The following is a 26,062-nucleotide window of genomic DNA, read 5'->3' on the forward strand; positions in this document are numbered from 1 at the left end:
AGTATAAAGGGAAACTTTTTGCTTTGATGTTATTGTTTTACTCATTTTAATTTATTTTTGCTTTAAGGCCATGTGTGGGTGTGCTTGAAAGTAAAAAAGAAAAAGCAAAACACGTATCCTCAGGGATACTGCACAAGGTAAAATAAGTTTTGGCGAATGGGAAAACTTAAAATAGAAAACAACATTAATTAGCAGGTTGTTCTGATCTGGCACTCCTGATTCTCTAAAATTAAAAAAGTAAGTCATTTTAGTTCAACAAAGTTCCATTTCAGATCATCATACGTTATCAGAATGACAAAGGATCCTCATAATGCCACACTGTCTCCTTTATTTGATCATGAAAATCAGTGAAACTTAGATTTGAGCCTGAAATGGCACAAGTAGTCATCTGTTCCTGCTCTAGTTCTTGAGGGGTCTGCCAGAATCTCCCGAACCTCAGTTTGCTCTGCCTTTTGTTCTGCCTGTTTCCTCCGGATGCCTCACAAGAAGATAATAAAAAATGTCTAACCTTAACCAGGCAGGATGAGGGGATTTTGAAGCGGGGTGGGGTACTCATGGCATTTGTGTTTTTTAGAATGATCTGGGTTTTGTTTTATCTTTGTTTATGGTTCATCAGTTTTCCAAGCCTCACTTCCTGTTTTATTTTGTAGGAGCTGATTGTGGTTACTGGTCGCTAGCTTCTTCAGATTAGTCTTGTCTTGTTTTGCATTGAGTGTTTTGAACTACAGTTTGTCAATAAAGTTGGTTTGAACCCTGATTTTCCCACCTGCCTGCACTAATATCACAGTTAACAGAGATCATCACCCACCTGGCAGCGACGTATAACGTCCTGTTCATGATCATGATGAGTTGGATGTCCAGTTTGTGCCGCTGCGTGTTGTTYCTTCCAGGTTTGTGGCCCACGAATGCTGGATACTGTTTTGTGTCTGTAAAAAAAGGAGCAAGAACCTGTAGTATAAACTTGCAGACATTTCACAGCTTTTCTCAATCTTCGAGTGGACTTTGGTCAAATGTAAACCCATGTGTCCTTGCTGGATGAAAAGCTACAGCCACAAAACTGTGGGCTGAGCTCTGTCATGCAACAGCTTGTCAGATATAAATATGCTACACTGTATTGTGGCTTTGCTCTATTGTCRGTGGCTTTAGATGAAAGCGTGTGGTTTCAGGAAATAGTCTGAGGTGCGCAGGTTTGCATGAGGCTGGCTGGCTTGTGTTTTATGTCTCCAGGCCAGGACATACAGCGTTTACACCCACAGAGGGAAGAACAAGACAYGATCAACAGAAATATACAGAAGAAACAATGACCGTATCTTTGCAGCTTTCCAGAGCCTACGCTATCACGTAGAGCACAAGTAGCCTGACAGAAAAACAGCAGATTATCCTTTGATGTGAGGTGGGCTCTGTTTCAAATGCTGCCTTAAGTCCTTTATTACAGTCTGTGTATAGAAGGCCTATCCTTGGGTGCCAATTTGGACTCCGTGCCATGAGAATGCGTTCRGCTTGGGGAACGGTATAGGGCTTGTAGAGGAGGGAAGGGTTGAGAGGGATGTGGAGAAGCAAAAAGGATGGAACAAATGAGACAGATACTGAGAAGGAGGATCTGTAAAGCAGGAGACAAAAGGGGGGGAGTGAAAGCAGAGTGACTACTTGTAATGAGAGGAAGAACAGCACCCAAGTGGAGCCAGTGAAAAAGGGAAGAGAAGCAGGCRGGAGGAAAGAGAAAGCTACACTTACAGTTTCCATGTGAGATGCTAATAGGCTCGCTGTCCTCAGGGAAGCCCGCCCCGGCTATTTGCAGCAGCGTGAAGTAGAGTACCAAGGCCTCTGACCTCATGGTCGCACCAACACTGCTGCTGCTGCTACTGCTGGTCCTCTGCTAAAGATTTGGCTTAGCCTGTACAAGGAGACACAAGTGGAAGACAATGATGAGATGAAGGAGAAAAAAGGGGGTTGAAAAGCCACTCTATCGACTGCAGAATCATTACATCCTCCGTTTGATTTCTTGAAACAAAGAAATGGAGAAAACAAGGGGGGAGAGCCCCGAAAAATTCAATTAGTTCTTTGCGCATTTTTGCATCGGCCTGTTTCWGTCGATCAGAGATTTATTTATATGCGCTTTCGATGAGTCAAGTAAGCCACGGACCTAGTGAAGCCAAATTAATTGGATTAGGGATGTAATATGCGTCATAGATCGATGTCAGACAGAGGAGATCTCTGTGCCTCGCCCCCTCCTTCCTCATGTACTGAAGGAGAGCTCTTGTTAAGATTAACCTGCTGCAGAGTATCAGCTGTGTGTGAAGAGGAGGCTGGACAGCACCTTATTTCCCACCCGCCTGCCTCTTACAAGGGTGGCAATCCTGTGTCCCAAATCTGTGCATCAGAGTAGATCTGAGTCTGGATAACACTTGACTTTACCACAGCAGTGATTTAACAGCCGCCTGGAGGGCTGCACTTTCCTTTGGTTCCTCTCACTCGCATTTGCATTTCCCTTGTTTTTTAACGCACTGTTCTCAATCAGCAGACAAGGAGGCAGCACGAAAATGGTAGGCTTTTGGATCAGTTCTTCAACTTTAAAGTTTTGTAAAGAAAAACAAAACATTTCTCAGAGGTTTAACCTTCACTGCACCACGCTTCAGTTCTTTGACGACCCAGCCATAAAAGACTTCTCTCTTCCATATTTATGTCTTCATCAGGCTTCAGTATTGCCATGAAGTGAAAATTTGAGTGCAAATGAAATTTCCGACACGAAAAATGGTTAAATTGCACTTTTTTTCTGTCAAAACTTGCATAAATTTGCATCATTTTCCACTTCCGAGACCTCGAGATCAAACCGTGGTTCAAAATGTTTAAATTCTCTTCCCTCATAAACTCTAAAAGTTTCCTCAAAAGAAAGTTGAATGATTCTTCAGAACTGACACTGACTGTAGTTTTGGTCAAGCTTTAAAAATAATGACTGCAATTTTACGAGATTTTACTCTCAGAATGTGTGTTAGGAACGACTCACATCTACTACCACGTCAAATTTGACCTCATCTGTAGAGTTTGTGTTGGCCAAAGTCATTTAGCTGTGGCAGCCATCTTTAATTGATAAGATTCTAATGGTTAAACTGTTGTAGATGAATATTTCAAAATTTCTTAACCATTTTTGTTGTTTTAAAGTCAGTTGGATTATCTTTTTAAAAAAAGTTAATCACTTTTTAAAGTACGCACCATGACTATTTTGTGAAAGTTTCATTAAAATCCTTCCAGTGATTCAGGAGATATTTTGGAAACAGGCATGCACTCATACATACAAACAGAAGCAAAAACTTTATTATCCAACTTCACGTTTTGGCAATGGACAAATAAAAAAAAATCTTCTCAGCCTCGACAATCATATTAACGTCTGAATTACAAAAAAAAAGACAAATCGCTGAAATTTAAAACTGATACTTCATCATTCTTTAATCTTCTAATGGGACTGTAAGTGTCGAAGCAGGTTTTATTGCAAATGGCCGACACAGATTTGATGTAATGTTTTCATAGCTCAAAATCAAGGCAACTGAGCTCTGCTCGCTGCAGTTTGTGGCAAACAATTACACCCATAAATCATCCAGGACAATTATTGCATCTGTAATCTAATCAAGAATAAAGCATTTAATTTGCATGAAGCACCTTCCATTTTTCTGGGCCGAAGCTGCAGGGCTGAGATGCAGCCGGGTAGATAGATTAAGGGGGGTGGGGGGGCTTCAGGGATGAAGAACTGAATAAAACAGTCGATTTCATTTGCTCCAGCCTGATAAAAGTTGTTTATCCCATGCTGTATTTTCATTCGCTATTGTATATCCGGGGGGAGAAGGAACAGGAGAGAGGAAGGAGGAGGAGGGGTTACTTTCTCTTTTCTCTGTCATGTCCCTCTAACCCTCTCTTCCCCCATCTTTCTTTCTCCCTCCATGCTCCTGTGAATCTCATTCAGGAGAGGAATGAAAACACTATTCACTGGTAGATTCATTTTAAAACTGAGGAGAATACCAATATCGAAGTTTGGATACAACCTTGATCTCAAAAGCTTCTCCCATCCCCTCCATCCTTTCTCGCTCGCTGGCCTTCTTTTCTCATCCTGACAAGTGTGCCTTCTCTAACCATAGGTTTTATGGAATAATAATAATAAAAGTGGACTTTTTTCACCTTTAACTTACACGTCAACTGAGCTGTACATTTAAACTTTCTCCAAACTGTAAATAGAAATTGGATTTCTCTTATACAGTAGGTTAAGYCTCTATGGAGGGTTAAAACTGGGAGTCTTTTCCGAACCTTGACCCAGAACTCTTGCAGTAATTGACTGATTGATGAGCAGAAAGCAGCGTAAGAAAGAGAGGTTAGCCCCGAGGGAGAGAAAACAGTGAATGATGGATAGAGGWTGCACTGACCAACAAAACAAGATCCGCCTCAGTGCAGCCTAATAAAACGGGGATAAATCCAAAACGGTACTTTTAAACGTAATCGAATCATGTCACGATAATAAAAAAAAGGCAAATACTTCGATTTTCATGGATATTTTTTCTGGCAATCTATTGTGACTGAAGGCGCAGCCAATCTTCCACCTGCATCAGTGGATTTTAATTTGATGCTAAAACACWTCATCTCCCGTGATGCACAAAACAAATTGAGCACAAAATGACTTAAGTGAAACCTCCACACCTTCCAGCGGCCCTTTCATTACCAGCCGCAACACGTGAGCGAGAGGATGGAGCAAGACGCAGTAGGTCTTTACCGAATTACACAGTTTGCGTGGATGAGCAAATTGCTTCCTTGTGTGGAAGTGTGACTGAGTGTTTCAGGCCCTGATCTAAAATGCTACTTTTGCGCAGCGGCGTTTAGACACTCACACACGCTGAACATCAGGATTCAGGAGTTGAGATATGCACTTCAATGATAAATTATCCAAAAATAAAAAATAAATAAAATAAAAAATACAGAACGGACGAAGAAATGTGTTGATTTCCGATCCTGAGGGCAGCTTTTACTGAATGTGATAATAATAAAAAAAAAAACATTTAAGGCCCAGCACTTCTCCAGGGAATTGAATTCTCCCAACAACTTCTTGCAAGTTTTAAACTAGGATCATTTTGTGTTGGAAATAAAACTTGGGGCTGTTTTGGCAAAACCTTAAAGGTAACATTTAATGCAATGTCATGCAATATCTTGAAATATCAGAAGGTGAGTGTTCCATGACATCAATTTTTCGATCGATATCTATAAAACAGACTGACTAATACCCCTTTTTGTGTTTCATAAGTTCATTTGGATTAGAAATTACTTCATGGAGTAATCAGCTTTTTCAAAGAAAGTTTCATTTAACTCTGTCTAGAACAACGGTTCTCAATTTTGGTCCWCATGACCCACTATCCTGCACGTTTTAGTTGTTTCCCTGCTCCTCTGCAGATCTATAAGTTCTGCAGAAGCCTGTCAATCACTCATTCATTTAAATCAGGTGTGCCAAAGCAAGGTAACCACTAAAGCATGAAGGACAGTGGGTCACGAGGACTGGAATTGAAAACCACCGGTCTAGAGGCTCATGAGATATTTTGCCAACAGACAAACAAGGTAGACACCAACAGGTTATGCTAAAGTTTTAAACGAAGGTCTTCCTCCGTGGCTGTGTCGCAACTAAGGGGTTGCAGCCCATGTTGCGTGCATTTGTAGGCCAGTTATGTCACTTCGTAGGCGTCTACTCAAAATCCCAACAAAAGCCTGAAACCGTAGGCTGCATCTGAGTACAATACCCCAGGGTTTATTGCAACATCAGCAAACTAAACAGGAAAACAAAGATGGCGTTTTTGTTTTTTAATTTTGAAAATGCATCACAAACCAAGGAATTTGTTCAATAACGTAAGTTTAGCAATTTAGCTAATAATTTTTTTTGCTGCGATGAGATGTTAAATAAAATGCAACTGTAAGCACTGATACTGGAGCTAAACCAAAGTTATTTATGTTTTTTGTTTATTTACATACAATGTTTTTTAATAATGCTATATTTAGTGACATTATGCCACAAAAAGACACATTCCAACAGAGGGCATGTGACATAAAACATAACACCATGAGGGCAACACATGGTCATGCAAACATATGTCATGTGAAGACTAGACTGTCTCCTTTCACAGCTGTTTTATTCAGCCTGTGAAGGGTGTGGCCTATGGGGGTTGCAACCCCTGAATTGAAACACAGCTCATAGCACAGACTGTGTGTCATGAACGGTACATAAAAAAACACATTTTGGCATTATATCGGTAAAAGTGATTGAAACATGTCTTTAAATGTCAGCTGGCTGGGGTGGCCATCTTAAGCTGTAATGACTCTGAAAGTTATTGAATTGTAGATATCAACCCTGATTACTTTCTACAAGTATTAAAATTTGTCCACTGATTCATGTTTTGTTTTTACTAACGCTACAAGCATTCCCACTTTCTGAAGTGGGCGATATAAAGTAACAAAGGATCTGTGCACCTCCCACTCTGGCTTTTGATCCATGTATTTGGGGGCTTTCTGATGCTATTACTTCTCACTTCCCTCACAAAATGAAAACAGAGGTGTGCACGTACATGTGCACGTGAGAGCAGAAAGAGAAAAGATGGAGGACTTAATCAAGCTGGATGCTGGCGGGAGGCACCAGCAGGTAATAAAAACACAAAGACCCCCTGTAATCCCTCCATGCGCCACGCCCTCTCATGACTTCATGCACATCATTCACATGCCCAATAACCTTGTCCCCTCGCAGAAGACTTTGATTAGAACAATAAAACAAAAACCCATGATTACAAACTATAACACAACTCAAAGCAGGCAGCCAATCACACAAATGCACGCAGAGGCCCCCCCCACCCCCATAGGGGGCAGCTGAGCCGAGCTGCATTAGCTTCAACAATAAACACATTAGCCGACTTAATGACGTTATCGCCACTCTTGCATCAACACGTTAGCTACGGGTGCTTGGAGCTACAACATTCGCACAACAACACATTTATTTAAACGACAAGGTCAGCACCGGTGGGCTTTCAGGTGAGGAAGGAAATGTTAGCCAAACGCTTCTATTCGTCAGATTGGATCGAAGCACAAACAGATGAATTAGAAGATTGGTTCCCCCCAAATACAAACACGTAATTAGTTCATCTTTAGAGGGTCCCAGCTGTTCATCTTTTGAAGCCCCCACAGCGCCAGACTGAGCGTGCTGTGAAGTGAAAGATGGCGGTTTGATTGCAGCTGAGTAGACCTGTTGCTGATTGATGCTTTTGAATGAGTTCGGAAACTAATTTCACAAGAAAAAAGAAAAAATACAAAGTAAACAAAATGTTTTTCAAGCTAAAAAGAGCACATGTTTACAATCAGCTGATTCTGGTTTCTCATCAGAAAAGGAAAGAATTTTCTGATGTTAGATACAGACACAGGAAGGTGGTCTTTCATGATACGTTTGGCTCAGAAAATGTGGGAACTTTTTCCCTTGTTGGTTTCTTTTAATCATCTAGGCATTCATCATGTGGTTGCTATTAATGTAACCACAACAACCAGGATTTCTTTAACCCAAACAATGGTCTGGTTTTCACTTTAACCATCATCATTGTTCTCAAGTTTATTCAAATTATTTCAAAGCGAATCTCATCTGAGACTTTGTCTAAAGTTTGTAAAATCAGAAAGCAACTCAAGTTCTGATAAAACATTTCCGGAACAGTTTGCACATTTACCTAAACTTTTGAAGTAAAGAGAGGTTTATTGTTGGCTGACTGTATCGCAGTGTGCTGGAAACTGTTTTAATCTTGTGCATACTGGCGTCAGATTAAAAAACAGATCAGAGTGCAGTCACAAACATCACAAAGACGGTATTTACATCTTATTCCATAATCCAGATGAATGTATGAGCTGTAACACAGCTGAACAAATTCAATTTGTGTTTTAGACGTCGTTTCTGTACTCTGCCGCATCAGATTCAACTTTAAGCTTGATTTTCTCTCTATTAAGAAAATGGAAGTCTTGCTTTTTGTGTGTTGTCAGGTTACCGGTGGCTTAAATCTGTCAGTTTGCTGCATATCATGATTTTAAGGCAACAGATTYTTATAAATGCTGTTTGACAGCTTTGATGCAGCTGCAGACTGCTTGTGTTTGTGTTTGGCAGTCTGGATAATGTCCACAGATTGGTGCTGAAGGGTTTACAGAGAATGCCGGAGAGAAGGGATCTTTTTTTTTTYCTTTCCATGCTGGCTAGTCACCACATTTCACGGTGGTACTGCTTTATGTATTTTTAGAAAATCTGGTGCGAAAGACGCAAGCAGCACGTCAACGTTTCTGTCATTGGTTGAACAATTTTGAGTTGTATCAGTTGTGTTGGTTCAACTAAATAATATTGAGGCATATTTGTTACTTGGATACAGACTATTTCTTAAAATTAGCTCCAAAGCAAACCATCCTGTCGTGTTTGTGTTGCTTAGAGAACTGAGCCACCTGCAGTGTGTTCAAGCGAAGCTCAAAATTTAGACAAACTAGATTACCGTGCTTTTACCTTACTAGAGATAAAGCAATCCTTTAAAGCTGAGTAGGAACTGCAGAGATACTGTATCTGACTGAGTGTAATGGTTGTGAAGTGTATTGCTTTGCTTCGGCTGCTGGAGCTAAATAAAAAGCTGAAGCAGGTGAATGAGTAACATTAGGATAATTTTAGCAACTTCAGTAGCTTGTATGGCTGCTTTAAAGTGCATGTGACATGCGTGTCCTTAAAATACAGAAAGTCAAAAAAACATCTTTATGTTTAGGACACTTGAAATAATACACGACTTTAGCCATTTTGTCACGGAACTGACCATTTTTATTTTGAACTTGGCTCGGCCAAAGGGAAATAGGAAAACATGGCAAAAGAAGAAAAAGAAAAGCGAATTAGGAGAGTTTCCATCTACTGGTTTGGAGCGGATCAACCAGGATACGCAAAGTGTCATTTCATCAGACGTTGACTTTACGCATGGCTGTAATGAACAGGAAGTAGGGGTTGCAAACTAGCAGGGATCACATATCTCGGGACAATGGAGAGAAGTTTTCAGGAATGTGCTGCTGTCGGCCAAGTTGCAATTGTTCTGTATCAATTGGTATTGGTAATTTTACATGCTGTCCTAAAACATGGAGGAAGAAATGCATTTCTTAGGGAAATATCTGCTGACTGCAGAAACAGCTGATCAATTGTGTGTGAGATAAATATTCACTGTCAGAACTTATTCAGAAAATGTGCTTCCATGTCCGCTTTTGCGCATAAACTCTTCGTTTTTCCAAAAACCACCTTGAGAGAGTTTAAAAATCTTTTTGCGAAACAGAAAATTTTGTCGATTTTGTTGTTTCCATCAACCTTTTATAATGCGATACTTCAAATTTGAACTCTGACAGTTCCTCATCTCTCTCTGATGGTGACTTAAAATAAAAACATCAGATTCTACACTACAGTCTGTTTACATGCAGACACTCCCTTTTGACATCACTTCCTGTTACTTCCCATGCGAATATCTCAACAACTGCTCACGTCAGTGGCCAGAAATTTGTTTTGCAGTATGTTTTTAATGTTATCTTTCCAAAAATGCATTCATATATTTTACAAAAACTGGATGTCACAGGCACTTTAAAGCATTATGGAGCCCATACACACACAGTCTCAAGTCTAAACTAAAACCAGACACCACTTTCCTAAAAAGCTCTGGAACACTGTCAGATGTGCTACCTGTTGAGGCAAGCTGGAGGAAATGGTGTTTAGGGTGATGTGTGAAAATAGGAGAGAATTAAACCAAGCCGGTTGGAAGTTACTCAGACAGCAAGGCATAAATAAAACACAGCAGCTACCATAAAGAGGAAAAATGGGCCACATCCAACCACCTAAGGCTCCCAAATGAGGAGGATCGGCTTGCAGGTGTTTACACTTGTCAGTTCAGACCAGATAAATTAGACTGAAACGACAGGAGGAGCTGGTTGGCTAAACCCAGGAGGCTATGATAAGACGAGGCCATGGAAAAAGTGAGAAGAGGAGAAACTCGCCTGTCTTTTCTGAGAACAAGAAAACCAGCAAAATCGGCGACCAGTGCAAACACTTGCACGAGCTACCATAAAACCTTACAAGTGTTTTCCTTCGCCTCCCAAGTTTTCCTTACATGTTGCTTCCAAATAAGTATCTGTTCGGAGGCAATCCATCATGGTTTGATCATTAAAAGACAAGGAAGCAGACTTGAATGAGGCACCCTGTCGCTGTATGCCAGTTATTAAAACAAAAGTCCAAATGCAAGAAGTGATGGATTGAGTCTGGAAGCGAGCCACAGACCTCTCAAAAAGGAGACAGGAAAAAAGGATGGGAACAGAAAAGGCATAAGAACAAAAAAATGGGATGAAAGAAATGTGGGAACAACATTAACTTAACAAAAAACATTAAAGATTGATGATAAACTGCTGTATTTATTTGACACCGCCTCTATAATCTAAGAGCCATTAAGCCTGGTCATCTCTGTGATTCCCAATCATTAGAAACAATTATCTTTCACAGAGAAGTGGATATTCATTTTCAAGATTGACTGAGGAGTCTCTTTGCAGGGAAAAATGGAGGATAAAAAGTAACACCTGAAATTGCCATGAGGAAAAGTAAGGGAAGGAAAGAGGGGACAGACAAGAGGTAATGGCTGCTCATTGTCTGAGCATAATCCAAAGTAAACTGACATCATACCAGCTCTGCCACAAGTAGATTTTCCACCGAGGATGAGAGGAGATAAAAAACCACTCTCTTCATTGTTTTTAAAGTAGGTCAAGAGGGGTGCTGAGGCAGCAATAAACCAAAAAAAAAAGTTCAACATGGACGAATTTTATTTATTTTTTATTTTTTACAAAGTGGTGCATCGACCTAAAACATTTCCATAAGTGGACATTTGTACAGCTGCATGTCGTCATTAAGTAAAATAACAAATTAGTAGACATTATACCTGCAAATGTCTGAGCTATTGCTTCATTCAAAATTCAACCATCCTAACACTTTGACTTTCGTGAACCCAAATAAACAGTTACTGAGGTAAATGCTTGATAACTGCTTTATGTCGTCTCATGAAACTAACTCAGTTTGTTTTGTTCTCATGTTTAAATCTCCAACAATCTGTGCAGGGCGCTCTCATATCCTGAACCAGTTCACGCCCACCTTCCTTCCTCTTCTCTGCAGCCCACTCCTGTTGCACAGCGTGGACCAGCCTGAGATGAATTTAGCATAAATTTTTTTTTTGATTATTTTAGTCATGCGAAGTTACTCTGCACGGTGGGGCAGAAACCCTACCACTGATCAACATGTAACTACAGAGCAAATCTGAGCACCATCATACTGTTAGAGCCAAACAGAGTTTTAGTAGGAAAGTAAGCTTTACAAAACTAAAAGAATAGTCTTTTAGATTTGTATATGTTTTACTCTCAAATAGGAAAACTTTGACTTTGTTCTAATCTGGTTGAATTTATAATTGAATTTTCCAAAAAAAATGTTAATGTTTTTACACATATTTTATTAATTCAGTGCACACTCTGGGTATGCATTAGAAAAACTCTTATCTGCTGTTTTAGCTGAATATCTGTAAAATTGACTGAGTTATAGTGTTCTTTGTGTTGACAATGACGCCAACTTTTAATGCTTAACTATTAAACAAAGACTGTACAATGAGTAGCACTTCAGAGTTTGTATTATGAATGACTCTTAACTACCACCACACTAAATTTTAGATTATCATCTGTAAAACTGACTGATTTATTGCCATATTTGTGTTTTTAAAGTCGGGTCTTTTTAGCAGCCATCTTGAATTTGCTTTACTCCCGAAGCAAATCAGTTATTGATGCACACCCAGTGACTATTATCTGTAAGTTTTATTAAAGGACATCCAGTGGTTTATGAGATATTTTATTAACAGACACATGACCTCATGCCGGCAAATACATCATTCCAGACCTTTTGCCTTTCAGTGGTGAGCAATAATAAAAATCCGAGGTTGTAGTAGCCTTGCTGCTTTTTGTTCATGCCTTTCTCGTGCACTCTGTCACCTCACTATAGACTTAATAAAAAAACCTTGATATGTTTTCACTGTCAGTCTGAGAAAGAAAGAAAAAAAAACTAAGCGTGTCCCTACATTTCAAAATCTCTGTAAAACACTCAGCCACACAAACAAACAAAAAGCTCAACCGGCGTCACACATGTCTGGTGTTTGAAACACTGCCCTCGTCAAAAGCAGGAGGTTGCACGTTTAAATATCAGAACCTTTTTCAGGCCTGTCACTCAGCGGCTGGGATGATAGAAGCACGCGGCACAATCACTCTGGATGCAGCTGATACAGAGCTGTGTGGGCAAAGCAGAGAAAATTGCTGCTGATAAGGACAAGCTTGGTCGCACATGGCCTTCTCTGCCTCTCTTCTGATCCAATTATCTCTTCGGCCGACTCTGTCTGCTTTTTTAATGTACATTCTGTCATCCATCCCCTCTGTTTATCACTTTACTCTTTGTAAAATCGAGCACAAGCTGGTCACTTAAAGCTAAGCTTGACCCTTTTAAACAAGTGAAAGAAATAAGAAAAACAAATAAGGGGCAATATCATGTAAAATCAACTTTTTTGAGTTTTATATCATGTTATAATGTTATACTCTCATAAAAAAAAACATGCCCAAAGCCTTGCTTTGACTCATTCATGCATGTTTGAGAAATCCTGCAGCGTTTTTAGGCAGCCATGCTGAGGAGCAAAATGACAGGTGGGGACCAGGAACGCCTTTTGGTGACCAGAAACGCCCCTGGGACGTGTCTTTAAGCTGAACTTCCTCATGGCGGAGCACCCCCGCGCCCCCATACACCCCACCCATGACTCCTGCAGGCTCTCGGGTGAAAGTGAAAGCGAAATTTAAACTGTCTGCGGAGCTTCTAACATTAGTTCTCACTGAGTGAAGCTCTTTTCATACCTTTGAGGAAATGTATTTTCAGATGCCACACTGCATCATAGCAGCACCCCCACCCTCRGCACCAAAATGGGCGAGACAGAGGCGGAAGGTGGTTCTTAAAGAGACAGAGGCCAATTTCAAGGCGTTTAGAGGAGGAAGTGATGAGAAGATAAGTTTATTTTCTATTTAAACATAAAAACAGCATTTTAATAACAACTAAAGGTGACAGATACTTTATTATGGTATAGTATTTAAAAGTATGCCTGAGAAAAATATAACATTACCCCTTTAAAGACATAGCAGTGAAATATGTCAGTGTCACCGGGATGAATTCCACAATAAGTCCACAAAGACAACTCCTGGCTTGACGGAGGCAGTGTCCCATGGAGCAGCGATMGGAGTGTTGAAACTGTCACACGGYGTGATGCACATTTTACTTGAAAACGCACTTTATGAAGGCCGACTGCAGGGTGCCTTCAGGCAGCTCTGTGCAATTTCATGCTATGCTTAGTCATAATACAGACCTGGGTGCTGCAGCCTGCAAGGTTGGTAAGTCAAGTAACACTTTAATTCAAGCTGCCTGGGGATAGAAAAGTGACAATRTGTTTAGAAATGTATGCCGGATGCAAGAGGGAAGAACGGTGATAGACGCTCAGGCTTCAATTTATGGTAAACAACGAATAAGTCATCAGCAGATAGAAGCATAAAGGGCAAATCCATTTCTAGTTCTGTATTTTTAAAATCCAAAACGCATCCACCCTGAAACGTCGCCCTGCTGGATGAGAAATATAACTGACTTGCACATCTTCCAGTCACAGCCGAAATCACTGAAGGTATTTAGAATTTAGGAGAAGGGCAGCTGTGATGATGCCAGTGTTGTTTTTCCCACAAATAAAAAGAGATGGCCAATCAATAAAGAAATAGCTGTAATTCCTGCCTCCGAGCTTGATGATTACAAGCCCATTTCGGTGATAGGCCCTGGCTACGAAATGAGAAAAGTCTCAGTCGATATTAAATAGCTGCTCATCAACTGGGTTTTATGGATATAACCATCTCAAGCAGATTTAGAGGAAAGATGGGAGATGGTTTTTGGCCTCACCAGACCTGAATTAAACAAGCATGAAGCTGTATTCTGATGTGTCACACAGGTGAAAAAGAACTAAAGTAATAGGGAGAGAAGCCAGTTGATTGAGTTCAAATCTTCTGGCAATACTAAATTAAAAAAAACAATAATGGCTTTTAAGAGTCTAGTTTTTAACTGCAGATTTGAATATACAGCACATATGCATTTTTTTGATGAGTTTACCTCTCAGAGCAGCTGTTTTTGTTGTTTTCTTTTCGTCTCCTTGAGCCTAAACTGGAGCAGCAGACACAGGATATAAACAGGTGGCCTGCAGGGACTGAATAAGAGGTGTGATGGCTTTCTGTTGTTGCATCCATCTGGTGCAGTTTTCACATCTCACAGCCTCCTGCCTCTCCATAATAGGTGTGCTTCAGAGTTTTACGAGGTGTTATATGCTCTATCTGCGCCTCATTGTGTACCTAATGCAATCCTCATTGTGCCACTGCTCAGAGCGCCTTGAAGAATCTCTAATCTAAAATGTTTTTTAGCAATGAATGAAAGCTTTTTCTGCTAATGTCCAATTTTGCAATGAAATAAAAGTATATAAAAAAAGAGTTGGTTATGTGTCCTTGAGGCCAATGAAAGAAGAAAAGGTATTGCTTTATAAATAATACCCTACATTTGTTTCAATCATAGAGTCTGCAAATGTAGCATGATTTAATTTGGTGTCTTACCTCCACAGAAAACCATTTCAGTTTTGTTAATGGCATCTTTCTTGTTGAGCTCCCGCTTCATTTGATGCAGGTTCCATTATGCTAAATGGCTGAGTCTGTGTCCTCACTGATAACTGGCTAACTGGCCTTCTGTTCCTCAGCAGCGAGCCTATCAGATCTGACTTAGCATGATGCTAATCTCTATTAAGGTGGCTATGGGCTGGGAGGACAGTAGCACACAATCGTAGTCTTTCTTCTCTGTTTCTTATTCACTTGTAAAACACATTTTCTGTCTCTGTAAAAAAAACATTTCTACCTTCTCTCTGCATCTAAACATCAAAAAAATCTTTTAAATTGAATAAAAGCGCATACAGGCGCTGTTTCTGTCCATTTTCAACCATGACAGGAAGCATATTTCTAATGGAGAGTGGAGCAAACTGAACACAATTATAGACTGTGTTAGCCTGTGATATTGTGATACTGATAACAGAGTATCTTGTTTTCTGTTAGTGCATCATATCCACCGGCATTATGAATCATCTGTTATAATAGTAATAAAAAAAAAACATTGGAGCATTCAGTCCTGGTACTACGTGAGGCCAAACTGACGATGTATTGTTCCAGAGTGAGTGCAATGCTGCTATTGTATAGAATGAATCTGTCTGAATGTCGTTATCTCTGTAGACCATATTGTAGGAGTGATGCAGCTTGGCTCAAAAGGAATGAATGAATCTGAAACAGGCGGATCATTGAGATGGTCCCATCGGTATGCAAAGCTAATTGTTTGTAGAATAAATGCATTATGAAATGCAGGAGAACAGGATGCAAACTGCACGTCGGTCTGCAGCAGAGTGGTAGGTTATTATGTCATGAGATGACCTGACACATTATGGTRAGTGCAGGAATTAATGCTGACACAGGAGAGTTTTTTGAATGCCGTTTCCTCTTTGTGTTTTGGTTGAATCCTAAATAGATCCCACCTCAGAAGGAAAAGGAGAGACAATAAGAGGAGGAAGGCACCRTCTTCAAAATTATGCAAGAGATGTGACAAAAAAGATTGATCCCTTCAGGAAACCGGTGTCTCCGCCACTAAACCTCATTAGCGACGATCTGATCAGCTCAACTGGTGTGTCGCTACACTCACCGTGTTATGGAGTCGRGTGTTCAGACTCGTTTCATGACAAAATGAACACAAGTACAGCTACAGGCAAGCCTCCAGTCAGTCAGTGACAGCATGCACTTGCAGCTTTTCTAACAAAAAACCCTAAATTAAATAATAATTTGCCWTTTTTCTTAGTTTAAGAACTGAAATTTCACAAATGTGACCCATCTAATCGAAATGAGGATTAAGTCAAATTTGGTCAAAATGACCTAATTACATTTTCCGATTCTTGGCTTTAAAAGCTACATTTTGATACCTGGATCATTCTGATATCATAATTAAATCCATATATATGACTTAATTTGTCTTGTTGGTTACAATAATACATAAATATTTGGTCTGAATCCTAATTTTATGTAATTTTAATGAGGAATTTTTGATGTCCTTATAAAGAGGAAACCTCATATTATATTTGAATATTGAGATTTCCCAGCTAAAAGGAAACACAGCTTTGCTAACTCACAGGGAAAATCTCAAAATTTTAAGGCATTTTCCCTCAAAATCTGTTTTTTTGTTGCTACTGCTAAAAAAGTGCTTCAAAATTTTGTTTTATGATTGAATTTCAGACAGAATGATGCATTAATAAGGCTTTTATTCATTATATTTTTTGACAAAATGCAATTTTTCTTAACATTTTAGTCAAAACACAATATTTGCCTATTTCTCCATGTACAACTTTTGGACTTAATCCTCGTTTCGATGTGATGGGTCACAAATAGCCTCATATTATCTAAAAGCCATCTCTGTTATGARTCATATATTACCTTAAAATGTCAACGCTTTTCCACTAAGCCTCATTAGAGACAACCTGATCAGCTCAATTAGTGAGTCGCTACTCTGTGCTGTGGAGCAGTTTGTTCAGGCATGTTTTGTGACAACAAGAACAAATACAGCTACAGGCAAGCCTCCAGTCATTGACAGCATCTGCAGCTTTTCTAATAAAAAAATAAGCTAAATCAATTGCCATTTTTCTTCGTTAAAGAGGTAAACAAACTTAAATTTCACAAACAGTCTCTTATTATCTAAACGCCAACTCTGTTATGAATCATATATTACCTTAAAATGGCAACGCTATTAATAAGGCTGCTTATAGGCTTATTATCCACGTAATCAGCTGTGAGGTGGCAAACAGAATCCCTCTAGGTTTGTGCACAAACATGGAGCTGGAGTTTCGATTAACCTCAGTTAACTCAAGATGTGCCTGTGCCTGTTGCGCAACAATAAATATCACAACAAATGCGACCTTAATAAGATACAACCACAAGCATTAGCACGACATGCACTGAAGTCAGAGTTAATTAACACTGAATGCCAGCATCCTGTAATGATCTGCATGAACGCTGGTGCAAACACGAGATGTGGATTCCTTATGAGACCACAAAATCGATACAAAGGAGATAAAAGTTCATTTATGCAGCAGCATGAAGGAAAATCRTGAGTGAGTCATGTTAAAATTACTGAGATGAAGCAAGCAGATGGAGAGGAAATACAATTTGTCTTTTCTCTCTTTTTTWAATTGTAGTCCACAGAACTTGCAACGCCTCTGTTTTCATATTGAACGTAGTTTGAAGCAAATGTGCACACTGCAGCCACATTTCTGCCCCACGCTTGACACTCAAAGAGGATTTACATGGATTCCGAGATGGCAGAGAGAAGAGAAACACTACAGTATGATGTAAAAATAACAGTAATATGACCTTGTGTTTGAATCAGGACTGTTTCTCATATAAACTGTAATCATGCTGTAATTGCAGCGTACGGTTACAACCAACACTCACACAGACCTAAAACTCATGTACGAACCAGTGGAAAACAGTATGAAATTACATCCGAATCACCGCCTTTCAATTGACATTTGCCTTGAAATTTATTTCAAGCGTCACAAAAGAATTTGCGAAGCTACAAGATCCTCCTCAGCATCCCCGCCCTTCCATACATCCAGTATATTTATATATATTGCATCTTCTGTCCCCGCCCTGCATCACAAATTTCGGCAAAGTGCAGATGGCAATTCTTCGATAAGCAATTTTCCATGCTGCGTTAGAGCCTCTGCGTGATCACTAACTTCTTATATGAGCTGTGTCAAGCAATTTTCTAATGGAAATGTTGCATTAATTCATCAGCTAGGGGCCATACATCATGGCTGTAAATCTTTTGTCTGTGGGCGGTCGGATCAGGCTACCTGGTTAGTGAGGCTTTTTAGGGATTACAAAGAAAAAATAGGTCAGAAAAATCAAACAAAGTATAAAAAGGGGTAAAGTTCTCTAATTTTTTAATGATTACATCTAGGTTTAAAGGCCGAGCATTCCTTGAAGGAATRCAAATCATCTGATTCCTCCATGCCAAAGATTTCAACTATAAAGTGAAACGTTACTACTATTTCAGTGAAAATATTGTGAATGATGTTACACACATGAATTAGTTGATTCATGTCTCAGTGACTTATTATGTATCCGCTGCACAATCAGATGCTTTGTTATTAGACAGAGTTGACAACAATAGTGATAAAAACGTAGTCGTGGAGAGCAGGTACTCTTTCTTCCTGCTCTTTTCTTCTCCTCTTCACACCAGAACTCACTAACCGTTGCTCCTCCCAAGTGTTAAAAGCTGTAACCGTTTCACACCCACCACCAAACTTATTTTTACTTCCGCCTCTTCCCCATTAGACCAAGTGTTTAAATGAAAAGTGCCGCGCATGAGGCTGAAAAGCTCAAACAATCCGCACCCCCTTTCATCTCTGACCTCCTGTCTTGTTCCATTGCCCCAGACTGGCAACATCTAAAGATGTGCGTTTACGACTTCCTGGTTTGGTAAGTGCAGAAGAAGGGGGTGGGAGAGGAGAGTTTCWGACTGAAAGTGGCGAGAAGCCTCAGCCTTGAACTATTCTTCTGAGTCTGAGTGATAATGAAGGATGGAATGTGAGGGGTGATGCTGCTGCGACTGTGTACGTGTTTTTGTTACCTAGTGGGGACCGTTTTTTTTACCATTTCCCCGGTACAAACGGACTTGTGAGGACCCACTGTTCCTAATGGGGAAAAAAGCCCAGTCCCCTTGATTTTAAAGGCTGGTGGAGGTTAGGACTAAGGTGTGAATTAGCTTTAGGCTAGGTTTAGGATCAGGTATGTACTGGGGTGGTTATGTTTAGGGTAAGGGGTCAAGATTAGGCTATARAAATGACCAGTTAATGAATAAAAGTCAGTGCAAAGTCCCCATGAGGTTAGAAGAACAAACATGCATGTGCAAGTGTGCTTTGTGCAGGTGTTGTGTTACAGTGGGCCGGTCAGACGGTGGGCTTGTGTCTACCTGCAGCACTTTACTCTATGGAAACAAAGTGGGAAACCTGAGTGGGCTGAGCCCGCTCACTGTGATGTTAAGCTAATTCCACGATTACTGCCTCCTTTCAATCAAACCTCAGAAAACATTCAGCTTCACTGTGTGCCTCATTTCATTGTCTGTTGCTTCGTCTGCCTGACTGACTTCCAAACAACACACACACACACACACACACACACACACACACACACACACACACACACACACACCAGCCCGCTGTACATCCTGCAGAAACAGGTAAACAAGTAAGTGTGTGTAGAACACATACGGGCGGAGGAGAAAAAAAGGCAGAGAGCAGCACAGNCACACACACACACACACACACACACACACACACACACACACACACACACACATCAGGTAAAGCAGCCTAATATTACACTCCCAGAGTTTACTGACAAAATTTGAGCAGACGGGTGCTGCTCAAGAGTTTTTAAATGGGTGAAGATTTAAAACAGAGTGAATGTCCAATATGWTCATTTTTATTAACATAAGGTGTTTTTCAGGGCCTTTATACAAAAATTCAAAATGGCAGTGCACAAAAAGCATTTTGGATTTACTTCTGTACAAAAACAGAGGTCAGGAACACTTTATCCATCTTTATTAAAGAAAACATATCGTGCAAAATCCACTTTTTTAGCAGTTCAATACATTCTGTTGTGTACTTGGAGTCCCTACGAGTGCAGAAAATTTGAATTAAGTTTCTCTCTGTGTTGCGTAGATATCCTTATATTCTGCTTAGGTCATATTTTTCAAGCYGTTCAGTTTTCTCTAGTTTTGAGGCAGTCTCAACATGAGTTGATCTGAGACACCTCAGAAAAGGGGTGAAAGAGGGGCTTGTGGAGTTACAATAAGGAGAAATTCTGACCAAAGCATTGCAGTTCCACTTATGTAAACCCCAAATGAATGATTTAATGTGAAAAAGAAGGATTTAAAAACAGGTTTCCTATAAATCAGATAGTGTGAATYAATCTTGCAAAATATAACAATATTAGATGCAATCGCAGATAATGTAATGTTGAAGTTTTAAAATGACAAACAGATGATTTTCTCTGGTGTGAAGGGCAGCTGCATTTCTTCAAGGAATGTCGGGTCTTTAACTTATTAATGACTCAAAATCAGAAACGCTGATTTGAAACTTTTTATTTCTTTACAGCTGCACACTTTGACACTTTTGAAGTGTCACCTTTTGAATAATTCTTCTTTTACTACCAAACAGCTTCCAGACACACACACCTACATACAGACAGATGTCAGGAGATCACTGCTGCTTTATATACATCACAAGACCCGAGATCCTGCAAATACATTTTCATCTCCTCTGGGYTATGTTGCATTTCTATACATCTCAGCAAACATGAGAACGTCTCAGGGTGCCTGAGTGTTTGTGTGGATTTGTGCAGTCTAGCCATCTTATTTCCCCGCCGGAGGACTCAAGTCTGGCTGTGACTGCATCCTCTGGCACCCTCAGATTAACATTTCATACTGATTGTCTGTCAAAGTAATTCATCATCGTCAGCTAAAGGACTGTGACWGGAGCATCCCTCCACGCCACGTCTCCCTCTGTCTCTGCTTAGTTTCGMTAGCCCTTTCCCACGTTTCTGTCTGTCCTTTATTCTCCTTTACTCTTTGTTCTTTTATCTGAGTTTCTTCACTCGTGTACATTTGGCTCAAGAAGTAAATATAAATTTGTTTCTCCTCAAGCAAATTGTATAACCTATATAATGAATGCAAATTGCCAGAGCCAGACATTGGGAAATGACAGTTTTAGCCATGTTGGTCAAACCTTGAAAAGGAGGTTTTCTGCCATCTTTTATGCTATGTTGTGATGTCAATCTATTAGCACTTGTGTGTGTTGTAAATGACCAAAATTTAGTTTAATATCTGTAAAAATCATTGGGCTATAGCCATGTTTGTGTAGGCTAAGCTAAATTGGCTGCGGTGGCCATCTTGAATCTACAAGGTAATCTTTTGTAGACTCACTAACGATTAAAATCTGAAAGTTTCATTAAAATCTGTTTAGTGATTCATGAGATATTTTGCTAACTGTACAGACAATCACACAGAGATTCATAAACCTCAGCACCCTGCCTTCAGCTGATAATGAGTGCAGTCTCTGTTAAGTGAATTTATTCCGTCTGTCAGTCTCCACTGTGCTTACCTTATTGTTCATTTGATTTGTTTGCCTGGATTCAGATCAGATTGACAAACTGGTTAAATTGAGGAGAAAATGTGATTAAAAACTTTGTTTAAATAAGGCCAGTTAATGGAATTGAATACAGAAATTTAAGAAGCTAGAATAGGGGACAAGCAGGGAGATGGGACAGGGTTGCTCTGGGTTCAAATATTCACTCAGCTGAAAGCCAACAACAGTAAGCAGACCTCAGCTGCTGTCACACATGATTTAGAGGGAGAAAAAAGGATATCAGGCGCTGTCCTCTTTTCTTTTTTCTTTCCTATTGTTTCCCTCAATCTGTCTTCCTTTGATGAGTCCCTGGAGTAACCTGCCCCTCCCCTCCATCCATCCATCCATCCCTTCATCAAACCCTCCTTTCATCCACCCAAATTTGATCCCATCCAAACCATTACCACCAGCAGCACCACCATCTCTAAACCAAGGACAAGGCCCGTGCCGCATCACACGACAAGCAGGAGCATGCACACTCACCTTCACGTGCACACAAATAATAGGAAAAGCCTTACAAGACTGCTGGCTGCAACAATGAAATCTGTGCTTTAGAGTTAGGACCCCTAAAGACGTAAGAGGATCAAGCTGTTCATCCAGTAACTTAAACCATTTAACTGTTTGTGCATTTAATTCCAACTGACATTGAATTTTTCAGGAAGAAACTGAGCGATGAGGTTATCAGGTCAGACAAAGCAGAGGCTTAAAACCCCTCACACAAACTGGCTTAAAGGAAGAAAAAAACCTGGAAAAGGGACAGCCTTCACTGTCAATGCAAACATTGTGATTATTTGCAGTTGATTTAAAGTTCAGCAGGATGAGCCGCTCAGTGAAGAAGGATAACAGTGTAGTACCGTAAAACTCAGTGGAAGCTTAAGTGATGTTCTGTCAAATAGATCAGGGCTTCTCAAGCCATTTGGGTCTGGGGACCCCTTACAAGGGCGAACAAATTCCAGGGACCACCTCATAAACCCCATGCTGTTTTAAAAGATAATTTATTGTCATTTCAACCCTTAAATGCCATGGGAATATATACTTTTATTAAGTTTATTATGTTTGTTTTATTAGTTCATTGTTCTCCATGCATTTTATAAAATAAAAACCAAATTAACAATTTAGCAAATGTTTTTGAGGACCCCCAAGACACCTCTCGCAGACCCCTGGGGGTCCTGGGACCCCAGTTTGAGAACTTCTGAAATAATTTGTACCTTATCAGCCATGATATCAGTCATACAGCAAGWAGAATGAAAAAAGTGGCAAAGTTTTCATCCAGGCTAAGCTAATAGCTAGTCAAATGAGTTGTTCAAGTTTTTAGCTACTTATAAAACAACTGTTTCTCCAAAACAACATATTGATGTAAAAATAAACACTACGTTAGCTAAAGTTATGTAACTTCCTGCGAGACATTTGTTTTATAAGCTTGAAAACAATTTTATAACCTGGCACTTGCCACAAGTTTGGCAACTTTGCATGGTTAGCAGGGTTAGCATGGCTTAGCACTGGTAGTATGTGCTGGAGATGACTAATGTATTTGTCTAATTGAATGAGGTGAGTTTGCCATCGTCAATCATTCTAACTCCAAAAATTAGTCAGATTTGAAAGCACTTCCAATGAGAGTTTCATGAAATTCCATTTAATGGTTCATGAGATATTTTGCTAACAGACTGAAAGACAAACGCTGTTCAAGGTGACAGGCGATGATTACAGCTCACAATTTTATATTCTCCTCTAGTTCTGCTTTCACAAGCAAAGCAAAGTCAAAAGCACGTGTAAATCATATTTATGTGCCTTGTGTCTAATCATGCTCWACATTTGTTTCCTTTTTGGCTCAGGTTGTTAATTGGCAGTCTCTTCAATACAGCAGTTTGTAAAGGAATCAATTCTGTGCTGCAACCTAAAAGAGTTCATTTTTCATTTTAGTTTTTCTTCTCCGCCAATAAGCCAGCTGTGAAATGATACAGTAGAGAATCAAACTCTCGTTGCATATTAATGTGATGAATTGAAATTACTTAGACAGGTTTGAGGAGAGTTGCAAGGTGGTTTTAAAAATAAGGCATTTAGAACAAATTTTTAATGATAATTCCTTTTTCTATCTGCTTGTTTTAAAACTTTCTTAATCCGGGGCTTTGTTTCTTTATGTTACACTACAAAAAATGTCCACCTAACCAAGTTTTAAAATCTTATATCCAGCCAAAAAGTCTTTTTGATCTTGTTTTGAGACTGATTTACTAAACAAGAACTGATTGTGTAAGAATATTAATCTTGTTTTCAGAATGTGTAAGATTATTTGTCTTGTTAGCCTGAAAATTTGACTCAAATTAAGTCAAACATTTCTGCCAATGGAGTAAGAAAATAAGAAAAATTGAGTCAAATCAAGTATTTCAAGAATCTTACCAAGTAAAATTTTCTTACTCCATTGCCAGAAATGTTTGACTTAATTTGAGTCAATTTTTCAGACTAACAAGTCAAATAATCTTACACATTCTGAAAACAAGATCATTATTCTTACACAATCAGTTCTTGTTTAGTAAACCAGTCTCAAAACAAGATCAAAAAGACTTTTTGTCTGGATATAAGATTTTAAAACTTGGTAAGATGGACAGTTTTTGCAGTGTATGAGTAACTAGAGCTCATATTTTTACTGGAGCAAAAGAAAGTCACATTTCTGCAGACAGCCATTCCTTTCTGGTCTGAAGAGCSAACAGCAATCTTGTAAAAGGACAGTTTTGTGTTGAATCCAAAACCATTTCTGTAAAATCAATCAAGGCCCCCCAAAGTATGCCAGCGTCTGACATGTTTCCAGAAGCACTCAGTCATGTGCTTTGCCCTTTGACCCCCTCTTCTACATCTGTCAAAAGTATGAAGCCGACAACAAAAGTGCTGTAAGGATTGCTGCTGTGAGGTAAACAAAAAAGACCCTTCTGAATTGCTCGACAACAAGTGCACTGTTGTGTCCTCGGTGTCTGCTCGGCTGCTCTCGGTTGAGGTGAGTGGTTGGTGGACAAGACATGGGCAGCGGACCGCCACAGCTAATCCCCACCACCACTACTTGTGCTGCAGCARCAGAGCATTCCACGTGGAATAACAGCAGACAAACGGGAGGCCGGCCGGATGAGGACACGGGTTCCAGGGGAAGCGATTAAAGCAGGTGAAAGTGGCAGAGACATCCGCATAGAATGAGCTAACTCACTGTGATTTAGAGGCAAATAATTTCCTGTTTATTGCGTTTAAGCTTGCAGTGAAGAGCCRCAACTGACTCCTTTTGACTCGTGTGCAGCACAGACAGGTAATGCTTCCACGAAAGAAACGTGCCCGGGAAGCTAATCCAGTCAGCCGTCGCTCTACGAGACACACTGTACTYGGAAAAGTAGTAGTTTGTAAAGGCAATTTGTAAGCCAGGGGATTTTTTTTTTAAAGATCAACTGAGGACAGAACTATGCGTCTGTTACCTGCAGCGTATTTACACACAACTCTCTAAATGTACGGTGGCATTAAAAAGCACAAAGTGCATCATAATAATTCAAATGGACAGGGTAATCTGCAGGCCGTACAGATATAATCTTCRAATATGTCAGTACGCACTCATTATGTTGAGTATTATTATAGCCTCTCCAATAGCAGCTGAGCACAGTGTTGTTTGCTGCACAGTGGTGGAAAACGACCCGAACCGCAATTTAACTAAACACATTTCTCTCTTTCAAATCAGAACCAAGATTCAGTTTGAGAGAACCGACCTGAAACCACTGTCTTTACACTCAAATCAAAGSAAAGACTGAGTGTTTGTCCAACAGCCTTTTTATTTTAACACCTTTTGTACCAACAGATTACACATTTCTACCTCCCTCCACATCTACAGATAAGTATCTTACCCTACACTGTACAGCTGTTGTATTTGCGTCTACGCTATGGAGAAGTGGAGATGCAACAACAACATAAGCTAATCCGAGCAATGTGCCTCAGAGGGGTTTATCTCAGGGGGAGGGACCTAGAAGAGAGGGGGGAGCGGYGAGAGGGACTTAAAGCAGTTATTGTCTCTCCAGAGCAGATTAACTATTTTAAAAGCTGAGGTGACGTATGTTTCTGGCTCGCTGTGAAGGCCAGCCAGTGCTTTCAAACACTGCATGAGCTCACATTTCTCTTTCTAATTGTTCAAGTCCTCAGCTCTTTTTCTGCAACGCACACTTTCCCCCCGCTTGGCAAATATAGATTTCGCTCAGTCTCTCTCTCTATCTTTTCTCATTTTGTTCTTGTAAATCTTTACTTTCACTTTTGTTTTAATCAAATGAGACACTATAGCGTCGGATCCCTCGGAGCTTTCTTCAGCGGCAATTAGAATTAGCTGCTGCCAAAATGAAAACACYGGACGTGTTGGGAGACGTGCTGGTTGTTATTATGGTGTTTCAGCAGTGGAGTGAACAGTAGACATGGGGCCGCAGGGGCTCTGTCCACAGGGAACAGCACTAACATGTGCATATAGGATCCAGAGGATTACGCTGTTTGCAAGATAAAATAGGACACAGCATAGAGATGAGTGTTAATATGAAGGGTTCTTATGAGTTTGTAAAGGATGAGAATGAGTGAAAGCAGGTGTTCTATAACTACAAAGTAAAGAAATCTTGATGCAGGTTTTTTTTTAAACAAAATATGTCCTTAGAATTGTAATT

General features: G+C 39.9%; 1 protein-coding gene across 4 annotated transcripts in view; it reads right to left on the bottom strand.

The window, feature by feature from the left end:
- Positions 1 to 26,062, bottom strand: part of sema6a (sema domain, transmembrane domain (TM), and cytoplasmic domain, (semaphorin) 6A) — a 125,363-nt gene that overhangs the window by 66,004 nt on the left and 33,297 nt on the right. For all 4 annotated transcript variants that reach the window (XM_014002621.1, XM_014002622.1, XM_014002619.1 and 1 more), the window contains exons 2-3: positions 1,735 to 1,894; positions 809 to 926 (exon numbers count right to left, since the gene is read on the bottom strand). In XM_014002621.1, the coding sequence (XP_013858075.1) occupies positions 809 to 926; positions 1,735 to 1,834 (218 nt within the window). In that variant the 5' untranslated portion in view covers positions 1,835 to 1,894. The remainder of the gene's footprint in view (positions 1 to 808; positions 927 to 1,734; positions 1,895 to 26,062) is intronic.

Source organism: Austrofundulus limnaeus, unplaced genomic scaffold (genome assembly GCF_001266775.1).
Source record: "Austrofundulus limnaeus strain Quisiro unplaced genomic scaffold, Austrofundulus_limnaeus-1.0 Scaffold14, whole genome shotgun sequence".
NCBI classification, from domain to species: domain Eukaryota; kingdom Metazoa; phylum Chordata; class Actinopteri; order Cyprinodontiformes; family Rivulidae; genus Austrofundulus; species Austrofundulus limnaeus.